The sequence below is a fragment of the Zalophus californianus genome, chromosome 9, assembly GCF_009762305.2.
Source record: "Zalophus californianus isolate mZalCal1 chromosome 9, mZalCal1.pri.v2, whole genome shotgun sequence".
Classification (NCBI taxonomy): domain Eukaryota; kingdom Metazoa; phylum Chordata; class Mammalia; order Carnivora; family Otariidae; genus Zalophus; species Zalophus californianus.
In genome coordinates, this window is record NC_045603.1 from 25,240,756 (window position 1) to 25,263,460 (window position 22,705).

The window sequence follows — 22,705 nt, forward strand, 5'->3', positions numbered from 1 at the left end:
AAGTCCTGATGACTTTCTTGAGCACTTGTACTTGTCTTGGACTATACACCTCCTAGTATACCTTTTATCATGAGAAGAAAATTAATCTTAGTTTGGTTAAGCTACTGAGTTGGGTTCATGCAACTGAATGTAATCCTATCTAATATCATATCATATCCATTTCCTGGAGATTGTTTTAAAGATTTTATTTATTTGAGAGAGAAAGAGAGGGAAAGAGCACTAGCAGGGGCGGGGGACAGAGGGAGAGGGAGAAGCAGACTCCCCGCTGAGCAGGGAGCCCGATGTGGGACTCCATTCCAGATCCCAGGACCCCAGGATCATGACCTGAGCCAAAGGCAGCCCCTTAAATGACTGAGCCACCCAGGCGCCCCCATTTCTCAGAGATTTGAAATGAACTTAGCATCTTAAAGATTCTGAGAAGTCCTATTTAACTTTAACTTACTGTTAAGATTATTTGACTACAGAACTCTTTTCCCTCACAATACTTAGTATATCTCACTGTAACATGAGTGTTCTGCAGAAGTCTGAAAAATGCTACTCTTTTTGTGTTATCTAGTAGGTGGATAGTCGTCGTGACATTCTACAGGATAGGGAATATAGGAGGAATAACATAAGTTAGGGGAGAAAGATGATGAATTTAGTTTTGAATGTGTTGAATTTGAGGTGTCTAAGTAGAACTGTCCATTGACAGTTGGATATATAGCCCTGAATCTCCTAAGTGAGATTTGGAAATAAGCAGGTAGATGGGGGTTAATAAATTGTGATTGTCAAAGGAGAAAACATTCTAGGAGTGTTTTTAACCAATGAAGAAGTTTTGATCCTTTCCTTTAACTGCCTAGCTCTGCCACCTCTCTCAAAGGCAATGAAGAAGACTCCACTTAAAATCAGACACACCGGACCTCAAATCCTAACTGGTCTGCTTACTTAGCTCTGTGACCTGGCTCAGGCATCTAACTTCTCTGACCTTCAGTTTCCCCATCAAAGAGTTGACAACCTAACCTTAGTGAGTTGTTGTGAGAATTGTAACGTACTCCACACTGTGCCTGAAAATTTTAGCTGCTCCATCAATGCTAAGGTCCTTCTCCTTCCAGCTAGAGAAGATCGGTTGCCTCATAATTTCATTTCTTGTGTGATGCTTTCATAGACGTGATGCAACATTTAAAATTAAGCCAGGGCAACAATTTAGCTTCTGCCTATTAAATATCTCTATACAACTTGAAGATAAAATTCCAGGGCAGGTCAAAAGAGATTGTATGTACATGATGGATTTGTATTTTACTATTGTATGTACTTAAGAAAACTTAAAGTGCTTCCTGGGTCTTGCTCTTGTCTACTACTTCATAAATATTAACTCATTTCATATTAATAATAATCTTATTAGGTGCTATTGTTATTCCCATATGGCAGATGAAGAAATGGTTGTACAGATGGGTTATTTATTTATCATTGCCCATAGTCGCACAGCTAGGAGCTGGTGGAGTCAGCTCACACCTGGGGCATCAGGCCAGTCCATGCTCCTAACCACTACACTAATACATAGAAGACATGAATAAATAAAAGGAATCACCCATATTGTTTACTGTTCTTTCATCCTCATGCAGCCTTTAGTCATTGTTACTTTGTCTATTTTCTTACATTTAAAAGAATAGTAATTTGTCTCTGAGCATCTCTTTATCACTGTTAGGAATAGCAATATGTATGGAAAGTTTTAGTTAAGAGCTATTTAGAGGAACAAGTGTTTAAAATTTGTGTCAATGCAGTGCTGTCCAGAGTAACTATCTCTGTAACAATAACACTGTTCTTGTTTGTTTGAACTTTCTAGGCTCCATATAATTAATTTAAACATGAGAGAGCATGCGTGCTTTTTTTTTTTTTTTTTTTTTAAGAAAACTACTGCTTACCTTCCTCGAAGAGCACATGTAGTTTCAAAGGCTCTCACTCCCTTCCTAGGAATGAGCTGCCGTAGCCAGGAAGCACAGGAGGCTTGGATTAAAGCTTAAGGAAATTCCCAAGAGGATGTTTTTAAAGGGCATAGACCTAGGTAGGAAACAAAATATAGGCTTATTTCAATGGAAATAATTCTCCATTTAATTTTCTCCCAACGGTCTTCTAGGTCCAAGAGAGATAAGATCGTATTCACGGAAAATTGATGGATAAACAATGATTTCTTTAAAAAAGATCTGAAAACCCATGTCCGATCTCCAGTGTATATTTACTGGATGATCTAAATTTGGCACTTACATCTTTCACATCACTTTCTCTCTCTGTAAATGCATGCAACTATTCCTGTTCCCTCCCACACATTGATGCTTCAAGGATAAATGAGATCATGTTTATAGTTCAATGAGGAAAGATACTAGGTATCCTAAAAATATCACTATTGCAAAGTTCTTCCTTTCCTTGGAAATGTGTAGTAATACCACATGTATACAGTGTTGTTGAAGAATCAGATTTTTCCATAGAAGTGATTGTTTTTTTCAGAAAATAGATATTTATCCCATTCAGGACTAACAGTTTCTTTTTAAAATTTTAGCCATTTTTCCAATTTTCCAATTTGAACTTGTTGATTTTTTCTTTAAATTAATTAATTAATTCTATAATTAATATTTGTTGAATGCTTACTACCTGCAATGTAGGTAATTAATAGAACTCTTTCCTTCTGATTAAACAAAATGTATTTTATCTTTTATCAATGACCCTTCATCCATATAATTTGCTTCAAGGACAATATCAGCCAACACCACAAAGCAGCTAATGCATTTTTAAGCTACAGAAATATAAGCCCTAGACCTAAATTAAGGGAACTACTAGTTCTTATTCTACACCAATCCAGATAAACCTGGACTTGAGTCCTGGATGCACAGTATAAGAACAACACTGATAAACTGTAGTATATCTGAAAGGGGGTGACTAAGATGGTGGAAGCTGTGGAAATCAAGCCATATGGACAATTAAACGAGCACTTGCAGAAGAGAATAGTTAAGTGGAGCAATAAAATGTGACTTCAAATCTCTGAATACCTATCAGAAAAGAAATTGGACCTACTCTGCATAGTCACAGAAAAGTAAACTATAAACATAGGTAGAATTTTAAGAAGAGAGATGTCACAGTTAAATAAAACTCTACCAAAAATGAAAAGGGCTGCCTTTAAGGCTTTTGTTTACTGAGATTTCTAGAACAGAAACTGGATGACTATTGGACAGAGATTTTTGTGGAGAGGTTTCTTATGGGGTGAGAAGTTGGGCTCAAAGATCCCTAAGGTCCCCTCTGATGCTGAATATCCTATATTCCATTAGGAACCTCACTCACTGTGATAAGTTATAACAGAGTGACACTTTTCAGCCTTTTGGTGCTTTGCCTCTGCACTAAAAGGCCTCACTCAGACTGCTGTATGGTTTTTTGTCCTTATTGCTACTTTTTATAGTTCTGTCGTTCCTTGTTTTAATGTCATCCCACTTCATTCTAATTTGTTACTTCTAATATGTTGTGGTCTAGGAAAACAGCTAATAACCAAACTTATTAACATTGCATGAATAATTTAAATGAACGTCTGAAGAGCTCTCCCATGAATAAGGTCTTTGGTACATGGACTTTTTGCCATCTGTTTTAGTTCTTAAAGGTCCCTTTAGCTTTCTTCCAAGTTCTTGGGGGTGTTCTAGATTTAATTTGTCAAGTATGTGGCTTCTGGAACCTTGTTATTGAAATTCCATAAGTTTGCTAAGCTTCCTACTAATTCATAAAATTAAAAAAGAAAATTCTGAATCCATTACTGAATTTTTCCAAAAATAATCATAGGTAGTGATATACTCATCACTGAGCAAGATTTTCCTTATGTAGATAAACTTCCCCCGGACAGCTTCTTCAGAATGGAAGTCGAATTTATAACTAGACTATATAACCAAATGAAATTGATTAGAATGCTAACTACTTTTATCTCCTGAGCTGCTTCATATGGAAAGTATTGGTGTAAAGGTACAGATTCCTTTAGAATATGGGGAATCATTCTGATTTTATTGGTTTTCTTCTTAATCTTGTACTTATATATAGCAATAGTTCAAACATAACTCAAAAATATTTAATGAAAACTTATATAGCTAGCAGGTGCTCTCAGTTAAGAATAATGAAGAATATAAGATAAACATCTTATATTCAGTCGGTTAAAGCGGACGCCTTCGTCTCAGGTCACGATCCCAGGGCCCTGGGATGGAGCCCCGCCTGTGTCGGGCTTCTTCCTCGGTGGGGAGCCTGCTTCTCCCTCTCCCTCTGCCTGCTGCTTCCCCAAGTTGTGTTCTCTCTCTCTTTCTGTCAAATAAATAAATAAATAAAATCTTTAAAAAAAAGAAAAACATAATAATGTTTTATATAAACTAAGTATGAAAGACTACTTTGCCATTAAGGAACTTAATGTCTTGTTAAACAACGAGTTATAGAGCAATCAGGGAACTATCTTATCCAGGCAGGACTGGCACAGATAGTAAATGTTTTTGAAATCTCTAATGAGAAATGGAGTAGTTCTGCCTCAATACAGCAGACTCAGAGGTTAATAATAAATGTGCTCTTTCTTTAATTTGCTTTGGCCATTAGGTTAATATCGGTGCCATGAGACTTTGGCTATTATAATTTCCTATCATTTATTTGGTAAAAAGAATAATTTGGAGAGGTGTTTCAGTGACTTGATGGGAGCATATCCATAAGATATGAAGAAAACCCCAACACTGCCAATATTTGAAAACTCAAAGGGTTTATTTCCTAAAGTGTTATGCAAACTGCTGTCCCGTAACTTTTGCCGCTCCCCAGTATTGGCCAGAGGAATAATTTTAAATCTTCCAAACGGATGAAGCGGACTTCATCCCAGTTCTTCTTGGGAGATACAAACTTCTTATATATCCCCAGGTGAGTCATGAAAAATGTGTACTTGACACCCTAAACTCTGAATTGCCATCATCAGTAACACAACTGAATGGTATCTGTAATGTAGTTAATTTTCTGGGAAATATTCAAAGGCACAAAATGAACATGGCAATAAACACGGTTTTCTATTTAACTTTTGCCTATCCTCCTGGATGTGTGCTTAGAATTATATTTTCATAGAACTTGCAGATGTCCCAGACTCAAGTGCTATTTAATCTCCTTCCATAAGCAGAAGTCCTGAGCAATCCTATCCACAATTAGCTGCTTCTGGTTGCTATTAAATTGCCCCCCACAACTTATTTCACAACATTATTGTTTCAGAGCACAACACATTCTGTATGGAGTGAGAGTGCTTGGAAAGACCAATTTCTCTTTGTCATGCCCCTGCCTCTAGATAAGAATGTTTTACACTGCCCATTAGCCAATCCTGTGACCCTTTTCTTTTAGCACCTTGAGTTTGAATTAGGGAATACCTTTTACATCAAAATGGATACACCTGGGATAAAGTAAGCATTGAGTGTTTAGCCCGGATGCCCTCCCCCGCACCCCTCCCCCCACCAAAGCAGCAGAGAAGCTGCGAAGGCCACTTAGCAGTTCGTGCGCTTTCCAAAGCCCACGACCTGGAGCTGGGTTGGGGGGTTCCTTTCCTGGACCGTGAGACTCCGGGAGAAGGGGTGGCGGAGATGGGGAGTGGAGGGGAGGGTTTGTTTTGCTGGGGGATGTGGGAAGTAGGCGCTAGCCTGTTTCGCGGTTTTTTAAGCCCCTTGGCATGCCCTGACCTGATCAAGAGGGAGTCAACTGCTCTCTGGAATGTTCCGGGAGAAGGTGGGAGACTGCTTCCCAGAAGAGGCCTGTGGGTGCTGGAGGGCACCAGGGGGGTCACGCAGGGAGATGCAGGACAAGCGCCGGGAGGGGCACGAGGGAAGCTGGGGGCCGACGTGACCCGTACCCGCGGGGGCTAAGGCGGGCAGAACGAGCTGGTAGCTAGGCTTCGGGGGCGGCCCGTGGGGCCAGGAGACCCCTCCCCGGGCGCGGCGGCGGCGGCGGCGGCGGCGGCGGCGGCGGCTACCCGGCTGCGCAGGCTGCACCGCCCCGGCTGTCAAGCGAGCGCGGGGGGCGGGCAGGAGGAAGGGGTGGAGGTGCAAGGGGAGGAGGGCTGGCACCGGAGCGCCGCGGTGTCGGTGCAATAAAAATGCATCCCATGGAACTGCCCATGGAGAAGGACGGGACCGAGACGCGGCAGCGAGAGGAGGTGGTAAAAGCGGAGGAGGACGCCCAGGAGGCAGCGGCGGCGGCGGCGGCGGCGGCCGGGAAGTGAAAGGTCTCGCAAAGTTCAGCGGCTGCTGCGGGCGCCGAGCCCCGGGCTAGCGGCGGAGGAGCCCGCGGGACGCTCCGCAGGGGCTGCGCGGCCAGGCCGGCTATGGTCCGGGGGCTCCCGTCGCCCCCGAGGTGCCCGGGCCCCTCCAGGCCGGTGCGCGAGGGTCACCCCACCGCCCGGCGCGGCCCCGGCCCGCGGCTCCCTGCAGCCGGCGCCCGCTGACCGAGCCTGGCGCCCCAGGAGGGGGAAGAAATAAAGAGCCCCAGTTCTTCCTGAGGACTGTTGGCGCTTCATCCCACAACCGAGAGGGCTCAGCTCCCTCGCGCACCCGCCCGGCCCGGGTCCTCCCGGCTCGTCCCGGCCATGGGGAGCTGCGCGCGGCTGCTGCTGCTATGGGGCTGCTCGGCGGTGGCCGCAGGTGGGTGGTGACGCTGCTGGGCCCCCACCCCCTTTCCCTCGCTCTTTCTGTTCCCCACCTCGGGACTCGGGGGTGCAGGGGAGAGCGGGCTGGGAGCGCCAAGCTCAGCTCCCGAGGATGAAATGAGTGGCCATGTTCCGCCTCTTTCCCCCGGGTCTCTGCCGTTTAAAATACTATTGATTTTTTTGCAACTGCGATACACATGCCCTTGGATAACCCGATATCCTGGGTGCGTCCTGCCGGAGATACCACGACCTTGGTTTCTTTCTCGGTTTGGGCTTGTAAAAACTGCCTTTCCACTTTGTGAGGGAACAAAGGACCAAGCTCGCCATCCCCCGGCACTTCATGGCCTGAGGAATGATGGGGAGGGATGGCCCAGCGACCCTGGGCGCGCGTGGGCCGCGGAAGCTCTCTCGTGGAGAGCGATCGCCCTAGTCCCCCACCTCCTACTGGGCACGAAGGAACCAGGTAGGGACACCTGGGCGGGGTGTGTGCCCTTTCACCGCGGCAGTGGCTGGAATGCAGTGAGACCCCGGGCTGGGACCTTAGGTGATCACCCTGGGTTGCACGAGCTGGCTGGCCGCCCCTAGGGAATTGGTACCCTGGCTGAGGCTCCGTGGGAGGTCGGAGGCGGGTCTGCTCCCTGTCTCGGTAACTGGACGACCGGCAGAGGCGTCGTCAGAGGCTCTCTCCCTCCTACTCCCAGCCCGGCTTTCCTGGGCTGTCCTTGGCCACCCGTTCCTAGCGCGCCGTTTCTTTAAAATTGGGAGCCCCCCTTCTGTTCCTCTCCCTCCCCCTTGCGGGTCACCTCGTTTCCAGTTAGGGGTAAGTGCAGCTCAGGGTGTGAAGGCGAAAGAAAGTGAGGGACTCTTCAGCCATCCAATCTCTCAAACGTTTCTCGTTTGCTCTAAAAAGGGGAGTGTGGGCTGGAGGGACGGACTGGTGGACAGAGAGCACTGGCGCACTGTACCTTCCCTTCGGCTTCTTCCACTCTGCCCTCAGGGACGCTGGCACACAGTAAAGCAAAGTTTTAGAATCTTCACCCCAAATCGGGCAGACTCAGGAGCATCCTTGCTATATTTGGATAGTTACTTCTTTAGGGATCTCCAAGTATTTTGTCCACCAATTTATCTGGCTCCACAATCTTTTCTGTACTTATTACTTCGGAGGCATTTAAAATGATTCAGTACTTTCCCCCAAGGAGCCATTAGAGGGCTAAGATTTTACCTTAATTCTTCTTAAGGATGCACCCCTGCCTGCATTTATGCATGCTCCCCAACCACAGAGTGAACTTTATTAAACCTTTCCCTTTTCAAACCATGTTATGGCAAAAACATGCAAGCAATCAAGAGGTTGTAAATAAATATCACAAGGCAACTGTTTCAAGTCAAAAATACTTGTACGGGCAGTATATGATTTTCCCTGAAATGCTTTGCAGGTGAGTCATGGCAGATTGTGTGTTTGGGTGATCCTGGCCACAAGCAACTGTTGCTCCAGCTAATCAGAACAGTGGCAAACAGGAGTCCAGGCATAATGCACATCTGAAATTGACATTTAAAAAAATATATGCCTAAGGAAGCCCTTTCTTTTGGTTGCAGAGGCTATGTGGGGCTGGTGATTGTCAGTCAGCATGGGAAATGTCTCTGTTCTAGTCTAAGCTGTCATTTGGGCTTCTCCAATAGCACGGTGATAACAGTTCAGAGGTGCTCTCCCTTAAGAAGCAGAAACGTTCAATTAGCCAGAATTTGGGGTTTGACTTCCTTTTCCTTCTTTCTTTCTCTGTTTTAACTTTTACAATAGATGATTTTGCTTAAGGTATTCATAATTAACATGACAAACCCAAATTAAAGGATTAAAATACGTAGTCAGGATGTTAATAAGTGGATAATGTTTATCATTTTAAGCAATTTTGAAACCTTAAAGTCTGTTGGACCTTTGTTTGGGTGGAAGCACATGTTTCTTTAAGAAGGTGTTTTAGTTCACAGATAATGTTTAAAGGTGCTCTTAGTGGCTGCCAGACTGTAAACATTATCCTGTTAAGCAAACAGGCAACTACTATATAATCTGTCATAGGTAGAAGCACTCAAGAGGCAGAGAGCATGTCAAATAAGCTTTTCTGCCATTTGGCAGTTTAGAGAGTTTTTTTCTTAGTTATATTTACTCAGTATTAAAAATAGATATTATGCCTCTGAGCTCCAGTGGTGTCTAGTTTTGCCTCCCTAAGTGAGATTCCACTGTATATTGATTAAATATCTCGTATTGCTTTTCCTAGGGAATTTGTCCCTTCACATTTTCGGATGAAAAATATAATAGAATAAAACATTTCCTCCTTGATGCATTCTAATAAGCACTTTAGATAATGCTAAGGACTCAAATTATATTTGAAAGACTAAATTGGGTGATCTTAAAAACATTATTGTTTTGGGGGATTATTTAAGTCATGACTTCAAAACAAACGTGTATATTTCAAATATAGGGAATGTTTAGAAAGCAAAGTACTTAAAAGGTTTAGGCCCATTATCTCTCCCCCAGTGTTTCCATTTTCCTTCCTCTCACCCTTTATCTGAAGTGATTTTTATCCCTTTATGTGAATTGTGTATCTGGACATGAAATGCATGCACACACACATGCATGCTCACACACTGGTATAGACAAATGCACTATAAATGCAGAACGGTATTCGTGCTCAAATTTGATAGCATGTACTCTTTAGTGGAAGTCTTAAGCTCTTTGGGGATAACTTGACTGTTGAAGACAGAAGAGCTTTCCAGATGCGTTTGTCTTGAATAACATGGGCTTTCCCTTTCCCAGGACTGAGTGGAGTAGTTGGAGTGAGTTCCCGCTGTGAAAAAGCCTGCAACCCTCGGATGGGGAACTTGGCTTTAGGGAGAAAACTCTGGGCAGACACCACCTGTGGTCAGAACGCCACCGAACTGTACTGCTCCTATAGTGAGAATGCTGATCTGACTTGTCGGCAGCCCAAATGTGACAAATGCCATGCTGCCCAGCCTCACCTGGCTCACCTGCCTGCCGCCATGGCGGACTCATCCTTCAGGTTTCCTCGCACGTGGTGGCAGTCTGCTGAGGATGTGCACAGAGAAAAGATCCAGTTAGACCTGGAAGCTGAATTCTACTTCACTCATCTAATTATGGTGTTCAAGTCCCCCAGGCCAGCAGCCATGGTGCTGGACCGGTCCCAGGACTTTGGGAAGACATGGAAGCCTTACAAGTACTTTGCAACTAACTGCTCAGCTACGTTTGGCCTGGAAGATGATGTCATCAAGAAGGGAGCTATTTGCACTTCGAGATACTCCAATCCTTTTCCATGCACTGGAGGAGAGGTAAGAGCCCACGTTTAACTCTATGCTATAAGTAAGGTAGAAAAATGTTACCAGCCCACATTTTTTTTAAAGCATGAAGGTGTACTTGTAGCAACATGAATGAAATTAGAATTTTTCATGAGCTTTATTTGTCATAAATTATTTCTCACCCTTAGATATGGATGTGTAGTCATTTTCAAGCAGGTTGTCCACTGGCTGGGTTTGCGCAGGAATTCTAAGGTTTTAATTTTCTTAATTTTAAGGAAGAGTAGACACATGGCATCATCACTATCCTCAAGGTTTAAAGGCTAATGATTTCTTCAGTTAGCGGGACTACTTACTGTAATTCTGAAGGAACAAGAGTTACCAAGACAGCCTGTTCCTGGAGTCCATGCGTGCTGGGTATCTTCCTGAAACTGTTAACATAAATAGGAAGTAAATAAAACTAAAGCCAAGGGAGAAAAAAAATCTGTTTGTCAGAAGGATACTTTTGTATAACAGTGGAGTTTTATTGTTAAGATTACAAGAATGCATCGCAAACAAATGGAGGGTACTGTGTTTTAAGATACAAAAGTTCTTTTTGGACTCACAGTTGCAGTTTAGGGACTTCTGTCCACCCTGGGCCCAAAACCATCTCAACCTCATTTTGCAAAACAGCCTTCTTAGCTACTAGTCCAATTCCTGTATGGAATGTTTTCTCTTCGTTTCATATTTCCCCTTCCCTAAAGGGAAAACAGGTCTTTTTAACTTATATGGATATACCTAGAAAGTCCCCCCCCACCCCCACCTAGCATTATGAAAACATTTAGAGAAAACTAAATTAAGTGAAATCAGATTAAGAGAATAAAATACCATCATGTAGATCAAGAAATATGGATTCAGACGTGTGCCTGGCTGGCTCAGTCGGTAGAACTCACTCAGAGTCATGAGTTCAAGCCCCATGTTGGGTGTAAAGCTTACTTACAAAATAAAATAAATAAAATCATGTTTAAAAAATGTTGATTCAGAAAAGAAGAGAGAATATAATCTTTCTAATTCTGGCAGTGTTGTGAACACACAGACTAAATAAGTGGTTCTCAAGTAGGGGTGATTTTGCCACCCCCTGGACCCTCCCAGGGGACGTACAGCAATGCCTGAAGACATTTTTGCTGGAGGGAGGGACACTACAGGCATCTAGTGGGTGGAGGCCAGGGATGCTGCTAAACTTCCTACAGTGCCCAAGATAGCACCACTCCCCGCTCCCAACAAAGAATTCTTAGCCCTACATGTTAATAGTACCAGGGCTGAGAAAGCCTGGACTATGTGTGAGGCTTATGTCCAATGTATGTAGTACAATATCTACAAAGACCAAGGTAAGCTCTCTTTTAGTAGTCCTTTGTGTTAGTATTCACCGGCTTCCCAGATGATTGTACTTAGTAAATATTTCTTGAGCCCCTACTAGTGCTAGGCACCGTAGTCAGTGCCACTAATTCTGCCTTTGGTTTGGGGAGAGGGGTGCTTGCGAGTGGCCTAATGAAAAAACTGGTTTGGGAACTTCTTCCCCCTACTACCAAAGTCACATATGGACCTTAGCCATATTATCCAGATACTTCTGTGTGCTCTCTGCGGACCAGGCACAGTGCTGCTGGCATGGAAACCAAGTGGGATGTGGCACAAACAGCACACAGATGATCTTCCTGGTCTCTAAAGTTGGCACCTGGGTGGCTCAGTCAGTTAAGCATTCGACTCTCGGTTTGGGCTCAGGTCATGAGTTGAGGGTTGTGAGACGGAGCCCTGTGTGGAGTCTGCTTGAGAGCCTCTCTCGTCCTCTGCCCCTCTTGCTCATGCTCTCTCTCTCTCAAATAAATAAATAAATCTTTTAAAAAAAATTAAAAAAAATTAAAGTTGGCTTCATATTGTAAACCCTTGTGCACCCTGTCATGATGGACATTTTTAAAGATACCAGGACAGGAAAGAGACAGATAAGTTAGACTCATTGTTTTCTTATGTGGAGAACACTTTGTGTTGCAAACAAATGAATGGCTTGAACTCTCAAATTGCTTTGGAATTGATTCATATGCTCCTATCGGTTCCCTACATCTCAGTGCTACTGGGCCATGTGTATCTATGAAGTTGCAAAAATACAGTCTTTCAGTAACCAGATGACAGGCATGCTTGCTTAGCAAATTTCACATTGAATGTATTACAGTGGCCCAGCAATTACTTACAGATAACTAAAGTAACATTTATTTAACTTAGAGTGGAAGCAAAATCGTATCTTCTTTAAAGCCAAACTACTTATTGTCATCAAGCTTATTACATCAAATTTCAAGCAGAGAGAGACTAAAATTTATGTTACTTTGCCTTTTATATCCAGTCAAAATTTTTTTTTCACAGTAGCTGTTATTTCAGTAGACTTATAATTCAATGACAAGAAAAAAAAACCCAGGAGCCATCTGGTTCCCTCTAGAGTATTTTTGCAAGTATACAGCAAACCATCATAGAATAATCTTCCCTTCAGAGGACAGGTCTGGGAGTGAATCTTTCCCTCCTGAGTTGGAGAGAAGAAGAGAGTCTTCCTCAAAGATAAGGATCAGAGGACACCTCCCTGGAGGGGATTACTACCTATGTCTCCTGTGTTGCTGTGGAATATAAGTTAGTGCTGAGCTACAAATTAATTTTGCAGTACAACTCTCTATCTCCAATCTCCATCTTTGGAAATTGATTAGAAAAATAAGCCAATTACCCTAGGGTCAAATAAGTCGTCTCAAATTTCGTTTATTGCTTCTTTATAATATTATAGACCTGTGTCTTCCCACATTCAATGTAAGACTTCTTAGGACTTCTCTAGGTATTGTCCTACTACTCAGGCTAACATAAATATATCCCAGACTCAATTTGTTTCCATTATTCATTCCAAAATACTTCTTTGGGCTTTTAGGGCCTTAGAGAGACCTGCAGCTTCATGTCAAAGAAATCAGATACCTCCATCTTCGGAGTTGAAGGCACCAGTCGTCTGAAAGAGGACTTTTAAAAATATGGGCCCCAATGGGGTGCGTGGGCGGCTCAGTCAGTTAAGCGTCTGCCTTCAGCTCAGGTCATGATCCCAGGGTCCTGGGATTGAGCCCCGCATCAGGCTCCCTGCTCAGCTTCTCCCTCTCCCGCTCCCCCTGCTTGTGTTCCCTCTCTCGCTGTCTCTCTCTCTGTCAAATAAATAAATAAAATCTTTAAAAAAAAATGGGCCCCAAAAGCTACCCGGAAGAATACTTTTTAAAGTTAAAATCAAAGTTAATCTGCTACACAACAACTTCCTAAACTGGTCAACAGTTACAATGAATGTTTCTCCTATAATGTGTCTCCTTTGCAGGAGAGGAAACTAAGGCTCAGAGGTGAAGCGATTTACCCAACAACATTGCATTAGTTAGTTATATGGCAGAAGCAGGACTAAATCATGGGTCTTCTGACTGTAAGTCTAGTGTTTGTTCCACAAAACTATGTTCTCTCATCATTATTGACTCCCAAGAACTGCTCGCAGAAAGATGTCTGCATATCTCTCTTCTTACTCACTCTGTCACAATTTGTTATTCATTTGCATGTGACATGAAGGTGGAAAAGGCGGTACCAAACAGCTTTCTCCTGAGCAGGAGTGTCCTCTAAGATATCAGTGGTGTTCTGGGAATAAACGTTTCCACGACCAAACTAGGTTGGGAAACACTGAGTGGGTTTAGCAAAATTAACATTTGTAAATACATAAATGTTCTCATTATGTGTCCTGTGTTCCCAAGTGGGAAATATAGGATGTGACATTCCCAAACTTATGTACCCAACAGAAGAACCGTCTTTTTGCAGAACTCCAATTACTAGTTTTCAGAACCCCAGAGATCCACAGATCACAAGTTGGGAAGTGCTGGGATGGAGGTATTAATGCTCCCCAAATCCTGGTAAAAGGACAAATTGGGGAGATGTTCAAGGGGTACAAAGTTTCAGTTATGCAAGATGAATAAATTCTGGAGATCTAGTGTGCAGCAATGTGATTGTAGTTAACAATACTTCCTTGTAATTTGCTAAGAGGGCATATCAAGTATTCTTACCATACATATGCAAAAGAGTGGTAACTCTCTGAGATGATGGGTATGTTAATTAACTTGAACATGGTGATTATTTCACAATGCACGTGTACATCAAATTGTCAAATCATACTCCTTAAATATATATATATATATATGTATACACTTCTCAATTTTCACATATACCTCAGTAATTTTTAAAAAGGCACAGAGAGGCCTGGTGCTTGGCATGGTTTGACATCAAGGCTCTATGCCTATTAGGGGCTTAATCTTCTACTTAGTTGGAGCAGTAGGTAATAATAACTTTGAAGCTAAAGATGAGAGGTTAGTTAGGCTTTGGGGGGATTCAGAGAAGCACCGTTGGACCCCCTCTGGGTACAGAAAACAGAAGTGAGGAGATGGAGCAAGTCATTTTAGGCTCTGCACAGTGAGGCCTCATGCAACGGGAGTTTCAGTTGTTACTGTTCAGGAGACAGCAATGTTCCAGTGACCCCACAGTACCTCTAGGGTGATGGAGTCATCATCTCCTTCGAAGTGCGCATTGCTGCCCCTTGCTCTATTAACTTGTTGCTAGAAGAGCTCTATTCAAAATTGAATAGCAACCAACCAAACCACACGGATTTTTTTCTTTTCCCCTCTGGGGCACTATGAATATAAAACATTCAAAGGGAGGCAGCAGCACAGAGAAGCCAAGAACAGAAGAAAGCTGGTCTCAAATGAAGCCCCAGGGAAGGATTGTGTCGGCCTTATTTGCCTCTGTATGCCCAGCATGTGAGCACATTGCCAGGATCACAGTAGGCATCCAGTAAATCTGTAACTGAATAAACGAGTGTGAACAGATGAGAGAGATGACAAGTAAGAGAATATCCTTAAATGACACAGAGGGAGAAATGAATACAAGCCTTGGGTAGGGGGGATAAGATTCAGAAACCCTGGTTAACATGGAGAAGTTGAACTGGTAAAAATATGAGATAAATTGTGGTTGGGGAAAGGCAATTGAGGACCTTAAATTATGTTTATTCATTCATCTGTTCATCAAATAATTTGGGGGCTGTTACGTGTCCAGTGCCATTCCAGGTGCTGGGGATATGGTGGTGAACCAAAGAGATAAAAGTCCCTGTCCCTGCGAAGCTTAGGTACTAGGGGAGGGGGGTGGAGGGAGCACAGAGAACAAATATTTAAGTAAAATATACAGTATGTCAGAGTGTGATAAGGACCGAGAAGAAAATAAAACAAGGTAGAGGATAGGGAGTGCTAGCAGGGAGGGCTTGCTGTTCCTGAAACAGATTGAAGGATTTGTGTTTGGTGGAATAGTCAAGAACTCTGAGTTCCTGCCAAGTTTCCCTGAGCGAACAAAATCTATAATTAAGGGTCCCGTGTCTTTCAATCTGTAGATATGGAAAAATGAAGTTGTGTATTACGACAAACATCGGTAAAAATCCCTCTTGCTAGTGTTTCTTAGAATGAGAGCATTTGAAAAGGAACCTAAATGTCATCAATGGAAAAACACATGACTGATGAGTAATCTGAAGCCTAAAGGGAGTTAAATGACTTGTCTATAATTACTCAGCTGAAATCCGTGTTTCCTGACTTTTAGCCCAGTGCTATTTCCACTATACTAGTCTGAAATTCCTTTGTCCCAAGTCAGGTGGTGTGAAAGATACAAAAACAATATACATTCCTTTCTTTTGCTGTCCTTACAATCCACTGGGTAAGAGCTTGAACATGATCATTGGGGGGCTGATTTATTAAATAATATGAGATGGTTCTTGATTAATTCCCAGATACATTGTGCAAATAATATGCCTTTTGGAATCTGAGTACTCATTTGTCTCTTTGAAGGATGTCTCTTTGGCCATAGAAGAGATCACATTTTAATATCTTGTGGTAAAGTCACTGGCACAAGTGTGCAGAAAATGATTAATTAATCATGTTTTTGCAGGTATTTACATTTACAATATGCTAAGCAATATTTAGGCTTTTAGCTGAAAAGATAAATACATGAGTCGGAATGCTTTCTTTTTGGTTAGCTACTTGTTTTCTTCAATCACTGAAATCTGCTTGTGCCTGTTTTTGCAGCAGCAATGGCCATGAGTCATGGGGGCAGCTAATATCCATGTGCCAGGCATTCTGTAGCATGTACCCTACCCCTTATTCTCACAAGAACCCTGGTAGTTGGGTCCAGTACTAACCCCATTCTACAGAAAAAGAAATTGAGACTTAGTGAGTCTGAGTAACTTGGTAAGACTCAAATAAGCAATGAGCCAACCCGTGCCAGAGCTGGGATTATTAGCTTGCCTTAAAATTATTTATATGATTAAGTTTTATTATATCTAAAATTTTTCTTAAAAAGTAAACTAGCTAGTAACTGCTTTAAGTAATTTTCCTAACAAAGTTATTCATCCAGTGTATTAATGTTTTGCTTGGGAGCATATTCCTAGCTATAATTTTGTTGAACTTCCTTGAAAATAAAATGTTGTATATATTTGTTTAGAGTGTTTCGATTATCAACACCCTGGGGATACTCCCTTCCTGTAGGGGTGGGGCTAGAAATTTATAATAGCGTTCTTCAAAAAAAAAAAAAAAAGCCTTTAATTTAAAGAAAATCCACAGGGTAGTTGTTAATTAAAATTATTTAAAGAGGCTACATAAGAACAGAGAACCAACCCACAGATTAAATCAATAAACTTTGATTTATTGATTTCAAAGAGTAGACTCTTCCTCCAAAAATACCTCCTTTCTAGCTATCAAAAAAAAAAGTGTGTTAGCATCTGTTTGCTTGTTCACTTTGCATTTGTTCAATTAGGTGGTTTAACTTTGCCAGTATTTCGTTAAAATATTCTGGAAACTTTGAGAAATCAGATTATAAAATGCTGAGTTAGCAATGAATGATTCACACTGAAAAAGTAAGGCCAGACAATGAAGAGCAGACGAGGAGCAGGCACCTGGAGGTCAAGTATATTAAGGCATACAAGAGGCGCTTCCTACCAAGGCATGGAGAACCCTAGAAACCAGAATGGTGGTGGTAGGGATTGGGGGCATTGGAAGATGAGGAAAATGCATCATGACAGAGAATACAGAAGTTATTGCTTCCGATCAGTAATGAGAAGTGTCTGAAAACTAGTAAATAGAACCTCTCCCTCCTCTGCACCCCCAGGTACTCTGTGTCACTCACACGTAACCATATCATGTCCCCTCTCTCTTCTACTCCTGTAGTGTTCACTTCTGAGGAACTTTGCCCCATCTATCCTTGTATATGCCCTGTGGCTCCCAGCCCCCCAACCTCTGTACCTGGCACAGGTCTGTGCGAGGCATAACTGTCCAAAATACATTTATTGAATTGAATCATATGACAATAACTACATATAAAATAATAATTCTGTTTATTAATTATCTTGGATGTTACACATCTACTACCAAGTGCTGATCTTTTCAAAGTAGTCATGATTCATTCATTATTTCTGTAAATATTTATAAAGTGTCTCCTATATGCCAGCTACTATTTTAGGAGTTGGAGATACAGAGCAAAAAATAAAGAATTCCTGCCCTTGAGCTTACATTCTAAATGTAAGATGCTAAACAAGGTAAAGTATATAGAATGCTCAACAGTGATAAGCGTAAAGGAAAAAAATAAAGCAGGGGAAGGGGCTAGAAAGTGGGGAGGAGGTTTTTAATGTTTAGAAAGAACTCCTAGGGAAAGAAAGCCTCACCAAGACTTTTGAATAAGGACCTGAAGGAAAGCAGAAGTGAGCAGTAGACATATAGGGAAAGAGCAGAGGCCCCCAAGGAAGTGTGCCTGATGCCACCAGGACAGTGAGGAGGCTGGTGATGAAGCAGAGGGGTGGACGTACAGCATAGTAGGTGAGGTCAGAGATCAGAGACATATTTAGAGTGTGGGGCCTCAGAGTAGGTGTCAGGACAGCCCAAATTTACACCTCGATCAGCCTGTTAGTTATTTTTAGCATCCCCTTTCATTCTCCAAGTAGTCCCAATTTGGACTATAAAGTATTATAAGTTGTTATGATAAGATCACAGGTTTTTACTCTGGATGAGATTGGAAGCCATTTGGAGGAATTAAGCAGAGGGAAGAAATGGTCAATTTATTTTTCATAGGATCACTTTGGCTTATGTGTTAAGAAAAGACCAAAGAGGGAAGCTGGGAGACTGGCTAGAATTCTACTGTGATCATTCCGGCTAGATCTGACAGTGCATGGACAACGGGGAGCAACGGAAATGGTGAAAGGTAGTTGAATTCTAGATCAATTCTGTGGAGAGAGCCAACAGCCTCTGCTGACAGGTGGGATGCAGCGTGGGAGAGAAAGACAGGAGTAAGAATGCTTTTAGTCTGATCACCTGGAAGAATAAAAAAGGCCATTTACTGAGGTGCAGAAGACTCTAGGGAAGCAGATTCGGAGAGGAGTGCCAGGAGCTCATTTCGGGACACGTTGAGTATGAATTGCCTATGAGACATCCAAGTGGAGATACTGAGTAGGCAGCTGGATCTGTGAGTTTAGAGTTCAGAGGAGAGGTCTGGACTGCTATAAATTTGGGAGTCATCAGTGTAGAGGTGATATTGAAAACTATGAAACTGGATGAGATTATCAGGGAGTGCATGTGGATGAAGAGGAAAGTCCAAGGACTGAGTCCAGGGCAGGATCAAACTCAGTTCAGTGATGCTGCCATTACTAAAAAAAACACTTGCAAATCCCAAGGCTTATATGAAAACCAGTCTTGCCAGTCTGGGGGTCCAATGTTTGTTTAATTAAGACCTGGCATGCAGGGATGCCTGGGTGGCTCAGTCGTTAAGCGTCTGCCTTCGGCTCAGGTCATGATCCCAGGGTCCTGGGATCGAGCCCCGCATCAGGCTCCTGCTTGGCAGGAAGCCTGCTTCTCCCTCTCCCACTCCCCCTGCTGTGTTCCCTCTCTCGCTGTGTCTCTCTGTCAAATAAATAAATAAAATCTTAAAAAAAAATGCAAAAAAAAAAAAAAAGAAAGAAAAAGAACCAGCATGCATCAAATAACATTGACTTTCCACAGTCAGGACAGCCGATGCAAATTCTAAAATGACAGTGTGAGGGAAGTCACAGGAGCTGCAACTCTAGGTTATCAAAAGACCAGAACGAATGGGGAGAAGGAAAAGTGCTGATTGTAGACTGAATGAGGATGGAAAAGGGAGAGGGAAGAGTACTGAAGGGAAAAGTTGATTTTAGCGACCTTCAGATTTTAAGTGCCTCGTATTCCATTTCATCTTAACCTGTCCCACCCTTCACCCTCTCTGACTCAAAATTGCAGCTGCAGGAGCAATTTTTTAGAATGATTATAAAAAATTATTTTTTGAGTGCCCCTGAGCCATCACAGTATCAGAAATTAAAATGTAGCATTGTACACATTTTTTCCTTAGTGTGTTGTGAAATTTGATTTGCAGAATGCGATGGAGGGCAGCTACCTAAGGCATAGGAACTATACGGTTAATCCCATTTAAGTACATGTGTTTACATTGTCACAATTTTTAAAATGTGTTATTAATATTTTATTTTATTTTAAAGATTTTATTTATTTATTCATGAGAGAGAGAGAGAGGCAGAGGGAGAAGCAGGCTCCCAAGGAACAGGGAGCCTGATGCGGGACTCGATCCCAGGACCCTGGGATCATGACCTGAGCCGAAGGCAGATGCTTAACCATCTGAGTCACCCAGGCGCCCCTGTTATTAATATTTTAATTAATGCTCACTGTATTAATGCTTAATTATTTTGCCAAGGAGGAGAAGAGAAGCCAACATTTGGAGATTATGGTAGAATGTGCCAGTTTCTGTGCCAGGCATTTTGCGTCCATCTTGCTGTATCTCTAAGGAAAAAACTCTTTTCCTGGATGGTTTGTCTTGTTAAGGAACAAACAAAAAACACCAACCCTCTTTCTACATCATATTTCTCTTCTCTTCCTAAACTTCCTGCAAATGATAGAGGAACAGAAGCCTTTTCAGGCATCAGTTGTGTTTGCTGATGTTACTTTACACTTTAAAATTACAGTTACTAAAACAATAAAATAATTGTGAAAAATACATGCTTTCTACATGACATCATGTTCATTTGTGCTAACATTATATCTTTTGGCTGCCACTGAAAAGAGCTTCTACGTTTCAAATTAGATTGGAGAAAATGTAGTCACTCTCTTATACTGTTTAATCTCCATTAAGGTCTATTGTTTCCTTTTATTCCAACCAATCTGACCCTTTGGGGGTCTTTGAGGTTTTCCATCAATTTCTCTTGTAATCAATGCTATATTTCTCTCAATGCTATATTTCTCTGGCCCTATCTCTAAACGAAAGCAAAGGTCAATGGAGGACATTTCAAACCAATGATCTATTAGAAGAACCAGGCACCTCACTCCCCAAGAACCCTCATCTTTGTTGTTTCCCACCCAAAGGGGTGCAACTCACCTCTTTGTAAGAGTAGCTTCCTCCATGATGATTATCAAAGTTCAGGAGAATGTAAGCCCACTGGGGTTCCTTTGGGTGGAGTGTAGTGAGGAGGTATAATTTGCAAAAAAAAAAAAAATCGCAAGGTGACTGTCAACACCTGCTCCCCAATTCCTTTCCTCCCCAAGTGCGCTGTCAATTCCGGTGTGTTTTCTTTCAAATTTTCATTTCTTTCCCCAAAGCGTCTAGTTCTGTCACATCAGACCAGTTCTTTTATCTCTCCTCTGGCTCAAAATAAGAACGTGTGAAATGAACATGGAGTCTGCCCCCATGATTTTTCTCTCTGGAATCTTCTATTGCTTCTCTCATCTCCATTGCCCCCTTATGTTCCCATCACATTCCAATTCTACTGTTCACCGTCTTGCTCCTTCAGCTAGACAGCTGAACTCTGCTGGGAAAAATTCAAAACACGACAGTGCTGAGAGATGCCACTACGAATTTATGTTTTCCAGTCTAATCTGGCCCTCAAACTTCCCTGGAAATCCTTTATTCTTAGCCCTCTTTCATTCCTGGAGTGAGTCTTTCAGAGCTTCTCTCCTCTCCCTGAGATCCCTCCTCACCACCACCCCACTTCCTCTTGCTTTCAGCTAAAGAGCTTGCCTCCTACCTCACTGAGAAAATAAAAACTTGTGTGAATGGCATCACAGGCTAACCCAGAAAGGCCCCTCAAGGCAAAAGGTGAGATTCATTCTCAATTCCTTTCTCTCCCTCAGCCCGTGGCAGTCATTTACCGCGACCTGTTTAGTTCTGCTCCTGGGGTCTGTTTTGAGTATGCATGCTTCTCTCCGTCCATACACAGCCATCCTGGTGCAAACCACCGTGATTTGTCACCCGTACACATTATTGCAATATTCTTCCGAATGTTCTCGCTGTTCTGTCATGCTTGCTCTCCAATCTCTTCTCTATGCCACACTCTAAAGGGGCTTTTTAAAATCCAGAATGTCACTTCTCTGCTTAAAAAGTCTTTTGTGACTCCCCAGTTCCCCCATAACATAGTCCACATTCTTTACTGTGGCCTGCCAGGCTCTTTCCAAATGCCCTGGTCTTGCCTCTCATCACTGCCCCTTCTGCCCTCCTCCAGCTGTCCCTACTGAGCTACTTGTATTACTCCAAGGCGCCAGGCTCTCTCCCACCCTCTGTGCCATGCACACGTGCTTCTTTGTCCTGATGCTCTTCTCTTCTGTTCCCTTCCTCCAGTCCTACCTCATTCACTTAGCTCAGTTGTCAGTCAAATATTTTTTTGGATGGATATGTTGAGGGATAGATTATTCATCCCTAAGGGCTGCTTAAACTTCACCTCTTCCTGAGATTCTGGGTAGGTGCACCACACCTGTGTGTCACACAGGTGCACCCATGGCGCATGCTCACCTCTGTCACAGCATTTATCACATTGTTCTGTGAGCCCCTTAAAGTAGTTCAGACTGCCCTTTGAGACATACTATCTTAGCATCTAACATGCTGCCTGACATGTTAAATAGATATTTTTTAAGTAAGCGAACTCTGAGGCATTATTGTTGTTAATATTATCAATGATAACTACTTATTGCTTTTTGTGGCTTGAAGCATTTGTATGCAGAGTCTCTGGTATGCAGATACACTAAACAGTCTGGGAGATGACTTGCTGCATGTCCCCTAAGTTACCATTTAGGATGACAGATCCTAAGGCAGTTGATCAGTACAGTTTCTCAGTAAGGACAATGTCATAGGTTCTGTGTATTTGCAAACCCAAACCACAGGCTCTATTCCTAATCTGTGAAGGCCTGACACAGATGGAAAGGTACGAATTTATCACTACCTCTCGAAAGACAGTGAAGGGTGCATGGAAGGTTAACTGGGGGATTTTGTTTAATTGTCTATCAGTGTCATTGGAAATGATTGCATAGAGGGCCTCCTGATTATGCTTCTGCAGTGTTTCCAGCTGGGATTCTTCTCACAATCCTATGTTGGGTACAGGGGTGGTTATTTCGTGATTCTAGGAAACAGTCACCTCATGGCCACGCCTCTGGACAAACTTGGGTAGCTACTTGGTTCACTTAGAAAAACTGAAAACCTTGTTACTCCCTTTCCCTGAGAATTGCTATTTCAAGTAACCTGCATTTATAGAGTTCAAAGGAGAAACTAGCTTTGAAGAAAGAAGTTTAAATATTATTTCCTTTGACAAAACAGACAAAAATACTTTTAAAAATAAGATTTGGAAGCTACATCTCTTTCCAGTTG

General features: G+C 42.5%; 1 protein-coding gene across 7 annotated transcripts in view; it reads left to right on the forward strand.

The window, feature by feature from the left end:
* Positions 1 to 5,787: 5,787 nt before the first annotated feature.
* The window catches only part of NTN4 (netrin 4), a 108,838-nt gene continuing 91,920 nt past the window's right edge, over positions 5,788 to 22,705 (forward strand). For 2 of the 7 annotated variants that reach the window (XM_027594984.2, XM_027594985.2), the window contains exons 1-2: positions 6,742 to 7,115; positions 9,459 to 9,988. In XM_027594984.2, coding sequence (XP_027450785.1) covers positions 6,770 to 7,115; positions 9,459 to 9,988 — 876 coding nt within the window. In that variant the 5' untranslated portion in view covers positions 6,742 to 6,769. Of the gene's footprint in view, positions 6,648 to 6,737; positions 7,116 to 9,458; positions 9,989 to 22,705 lie in introns of those variants that run through there. The other 5 variants (XM_027594986.2, XM_027594987.2, XM_027594981.2 and 2 more) reach the window with 5 other exon arrangements.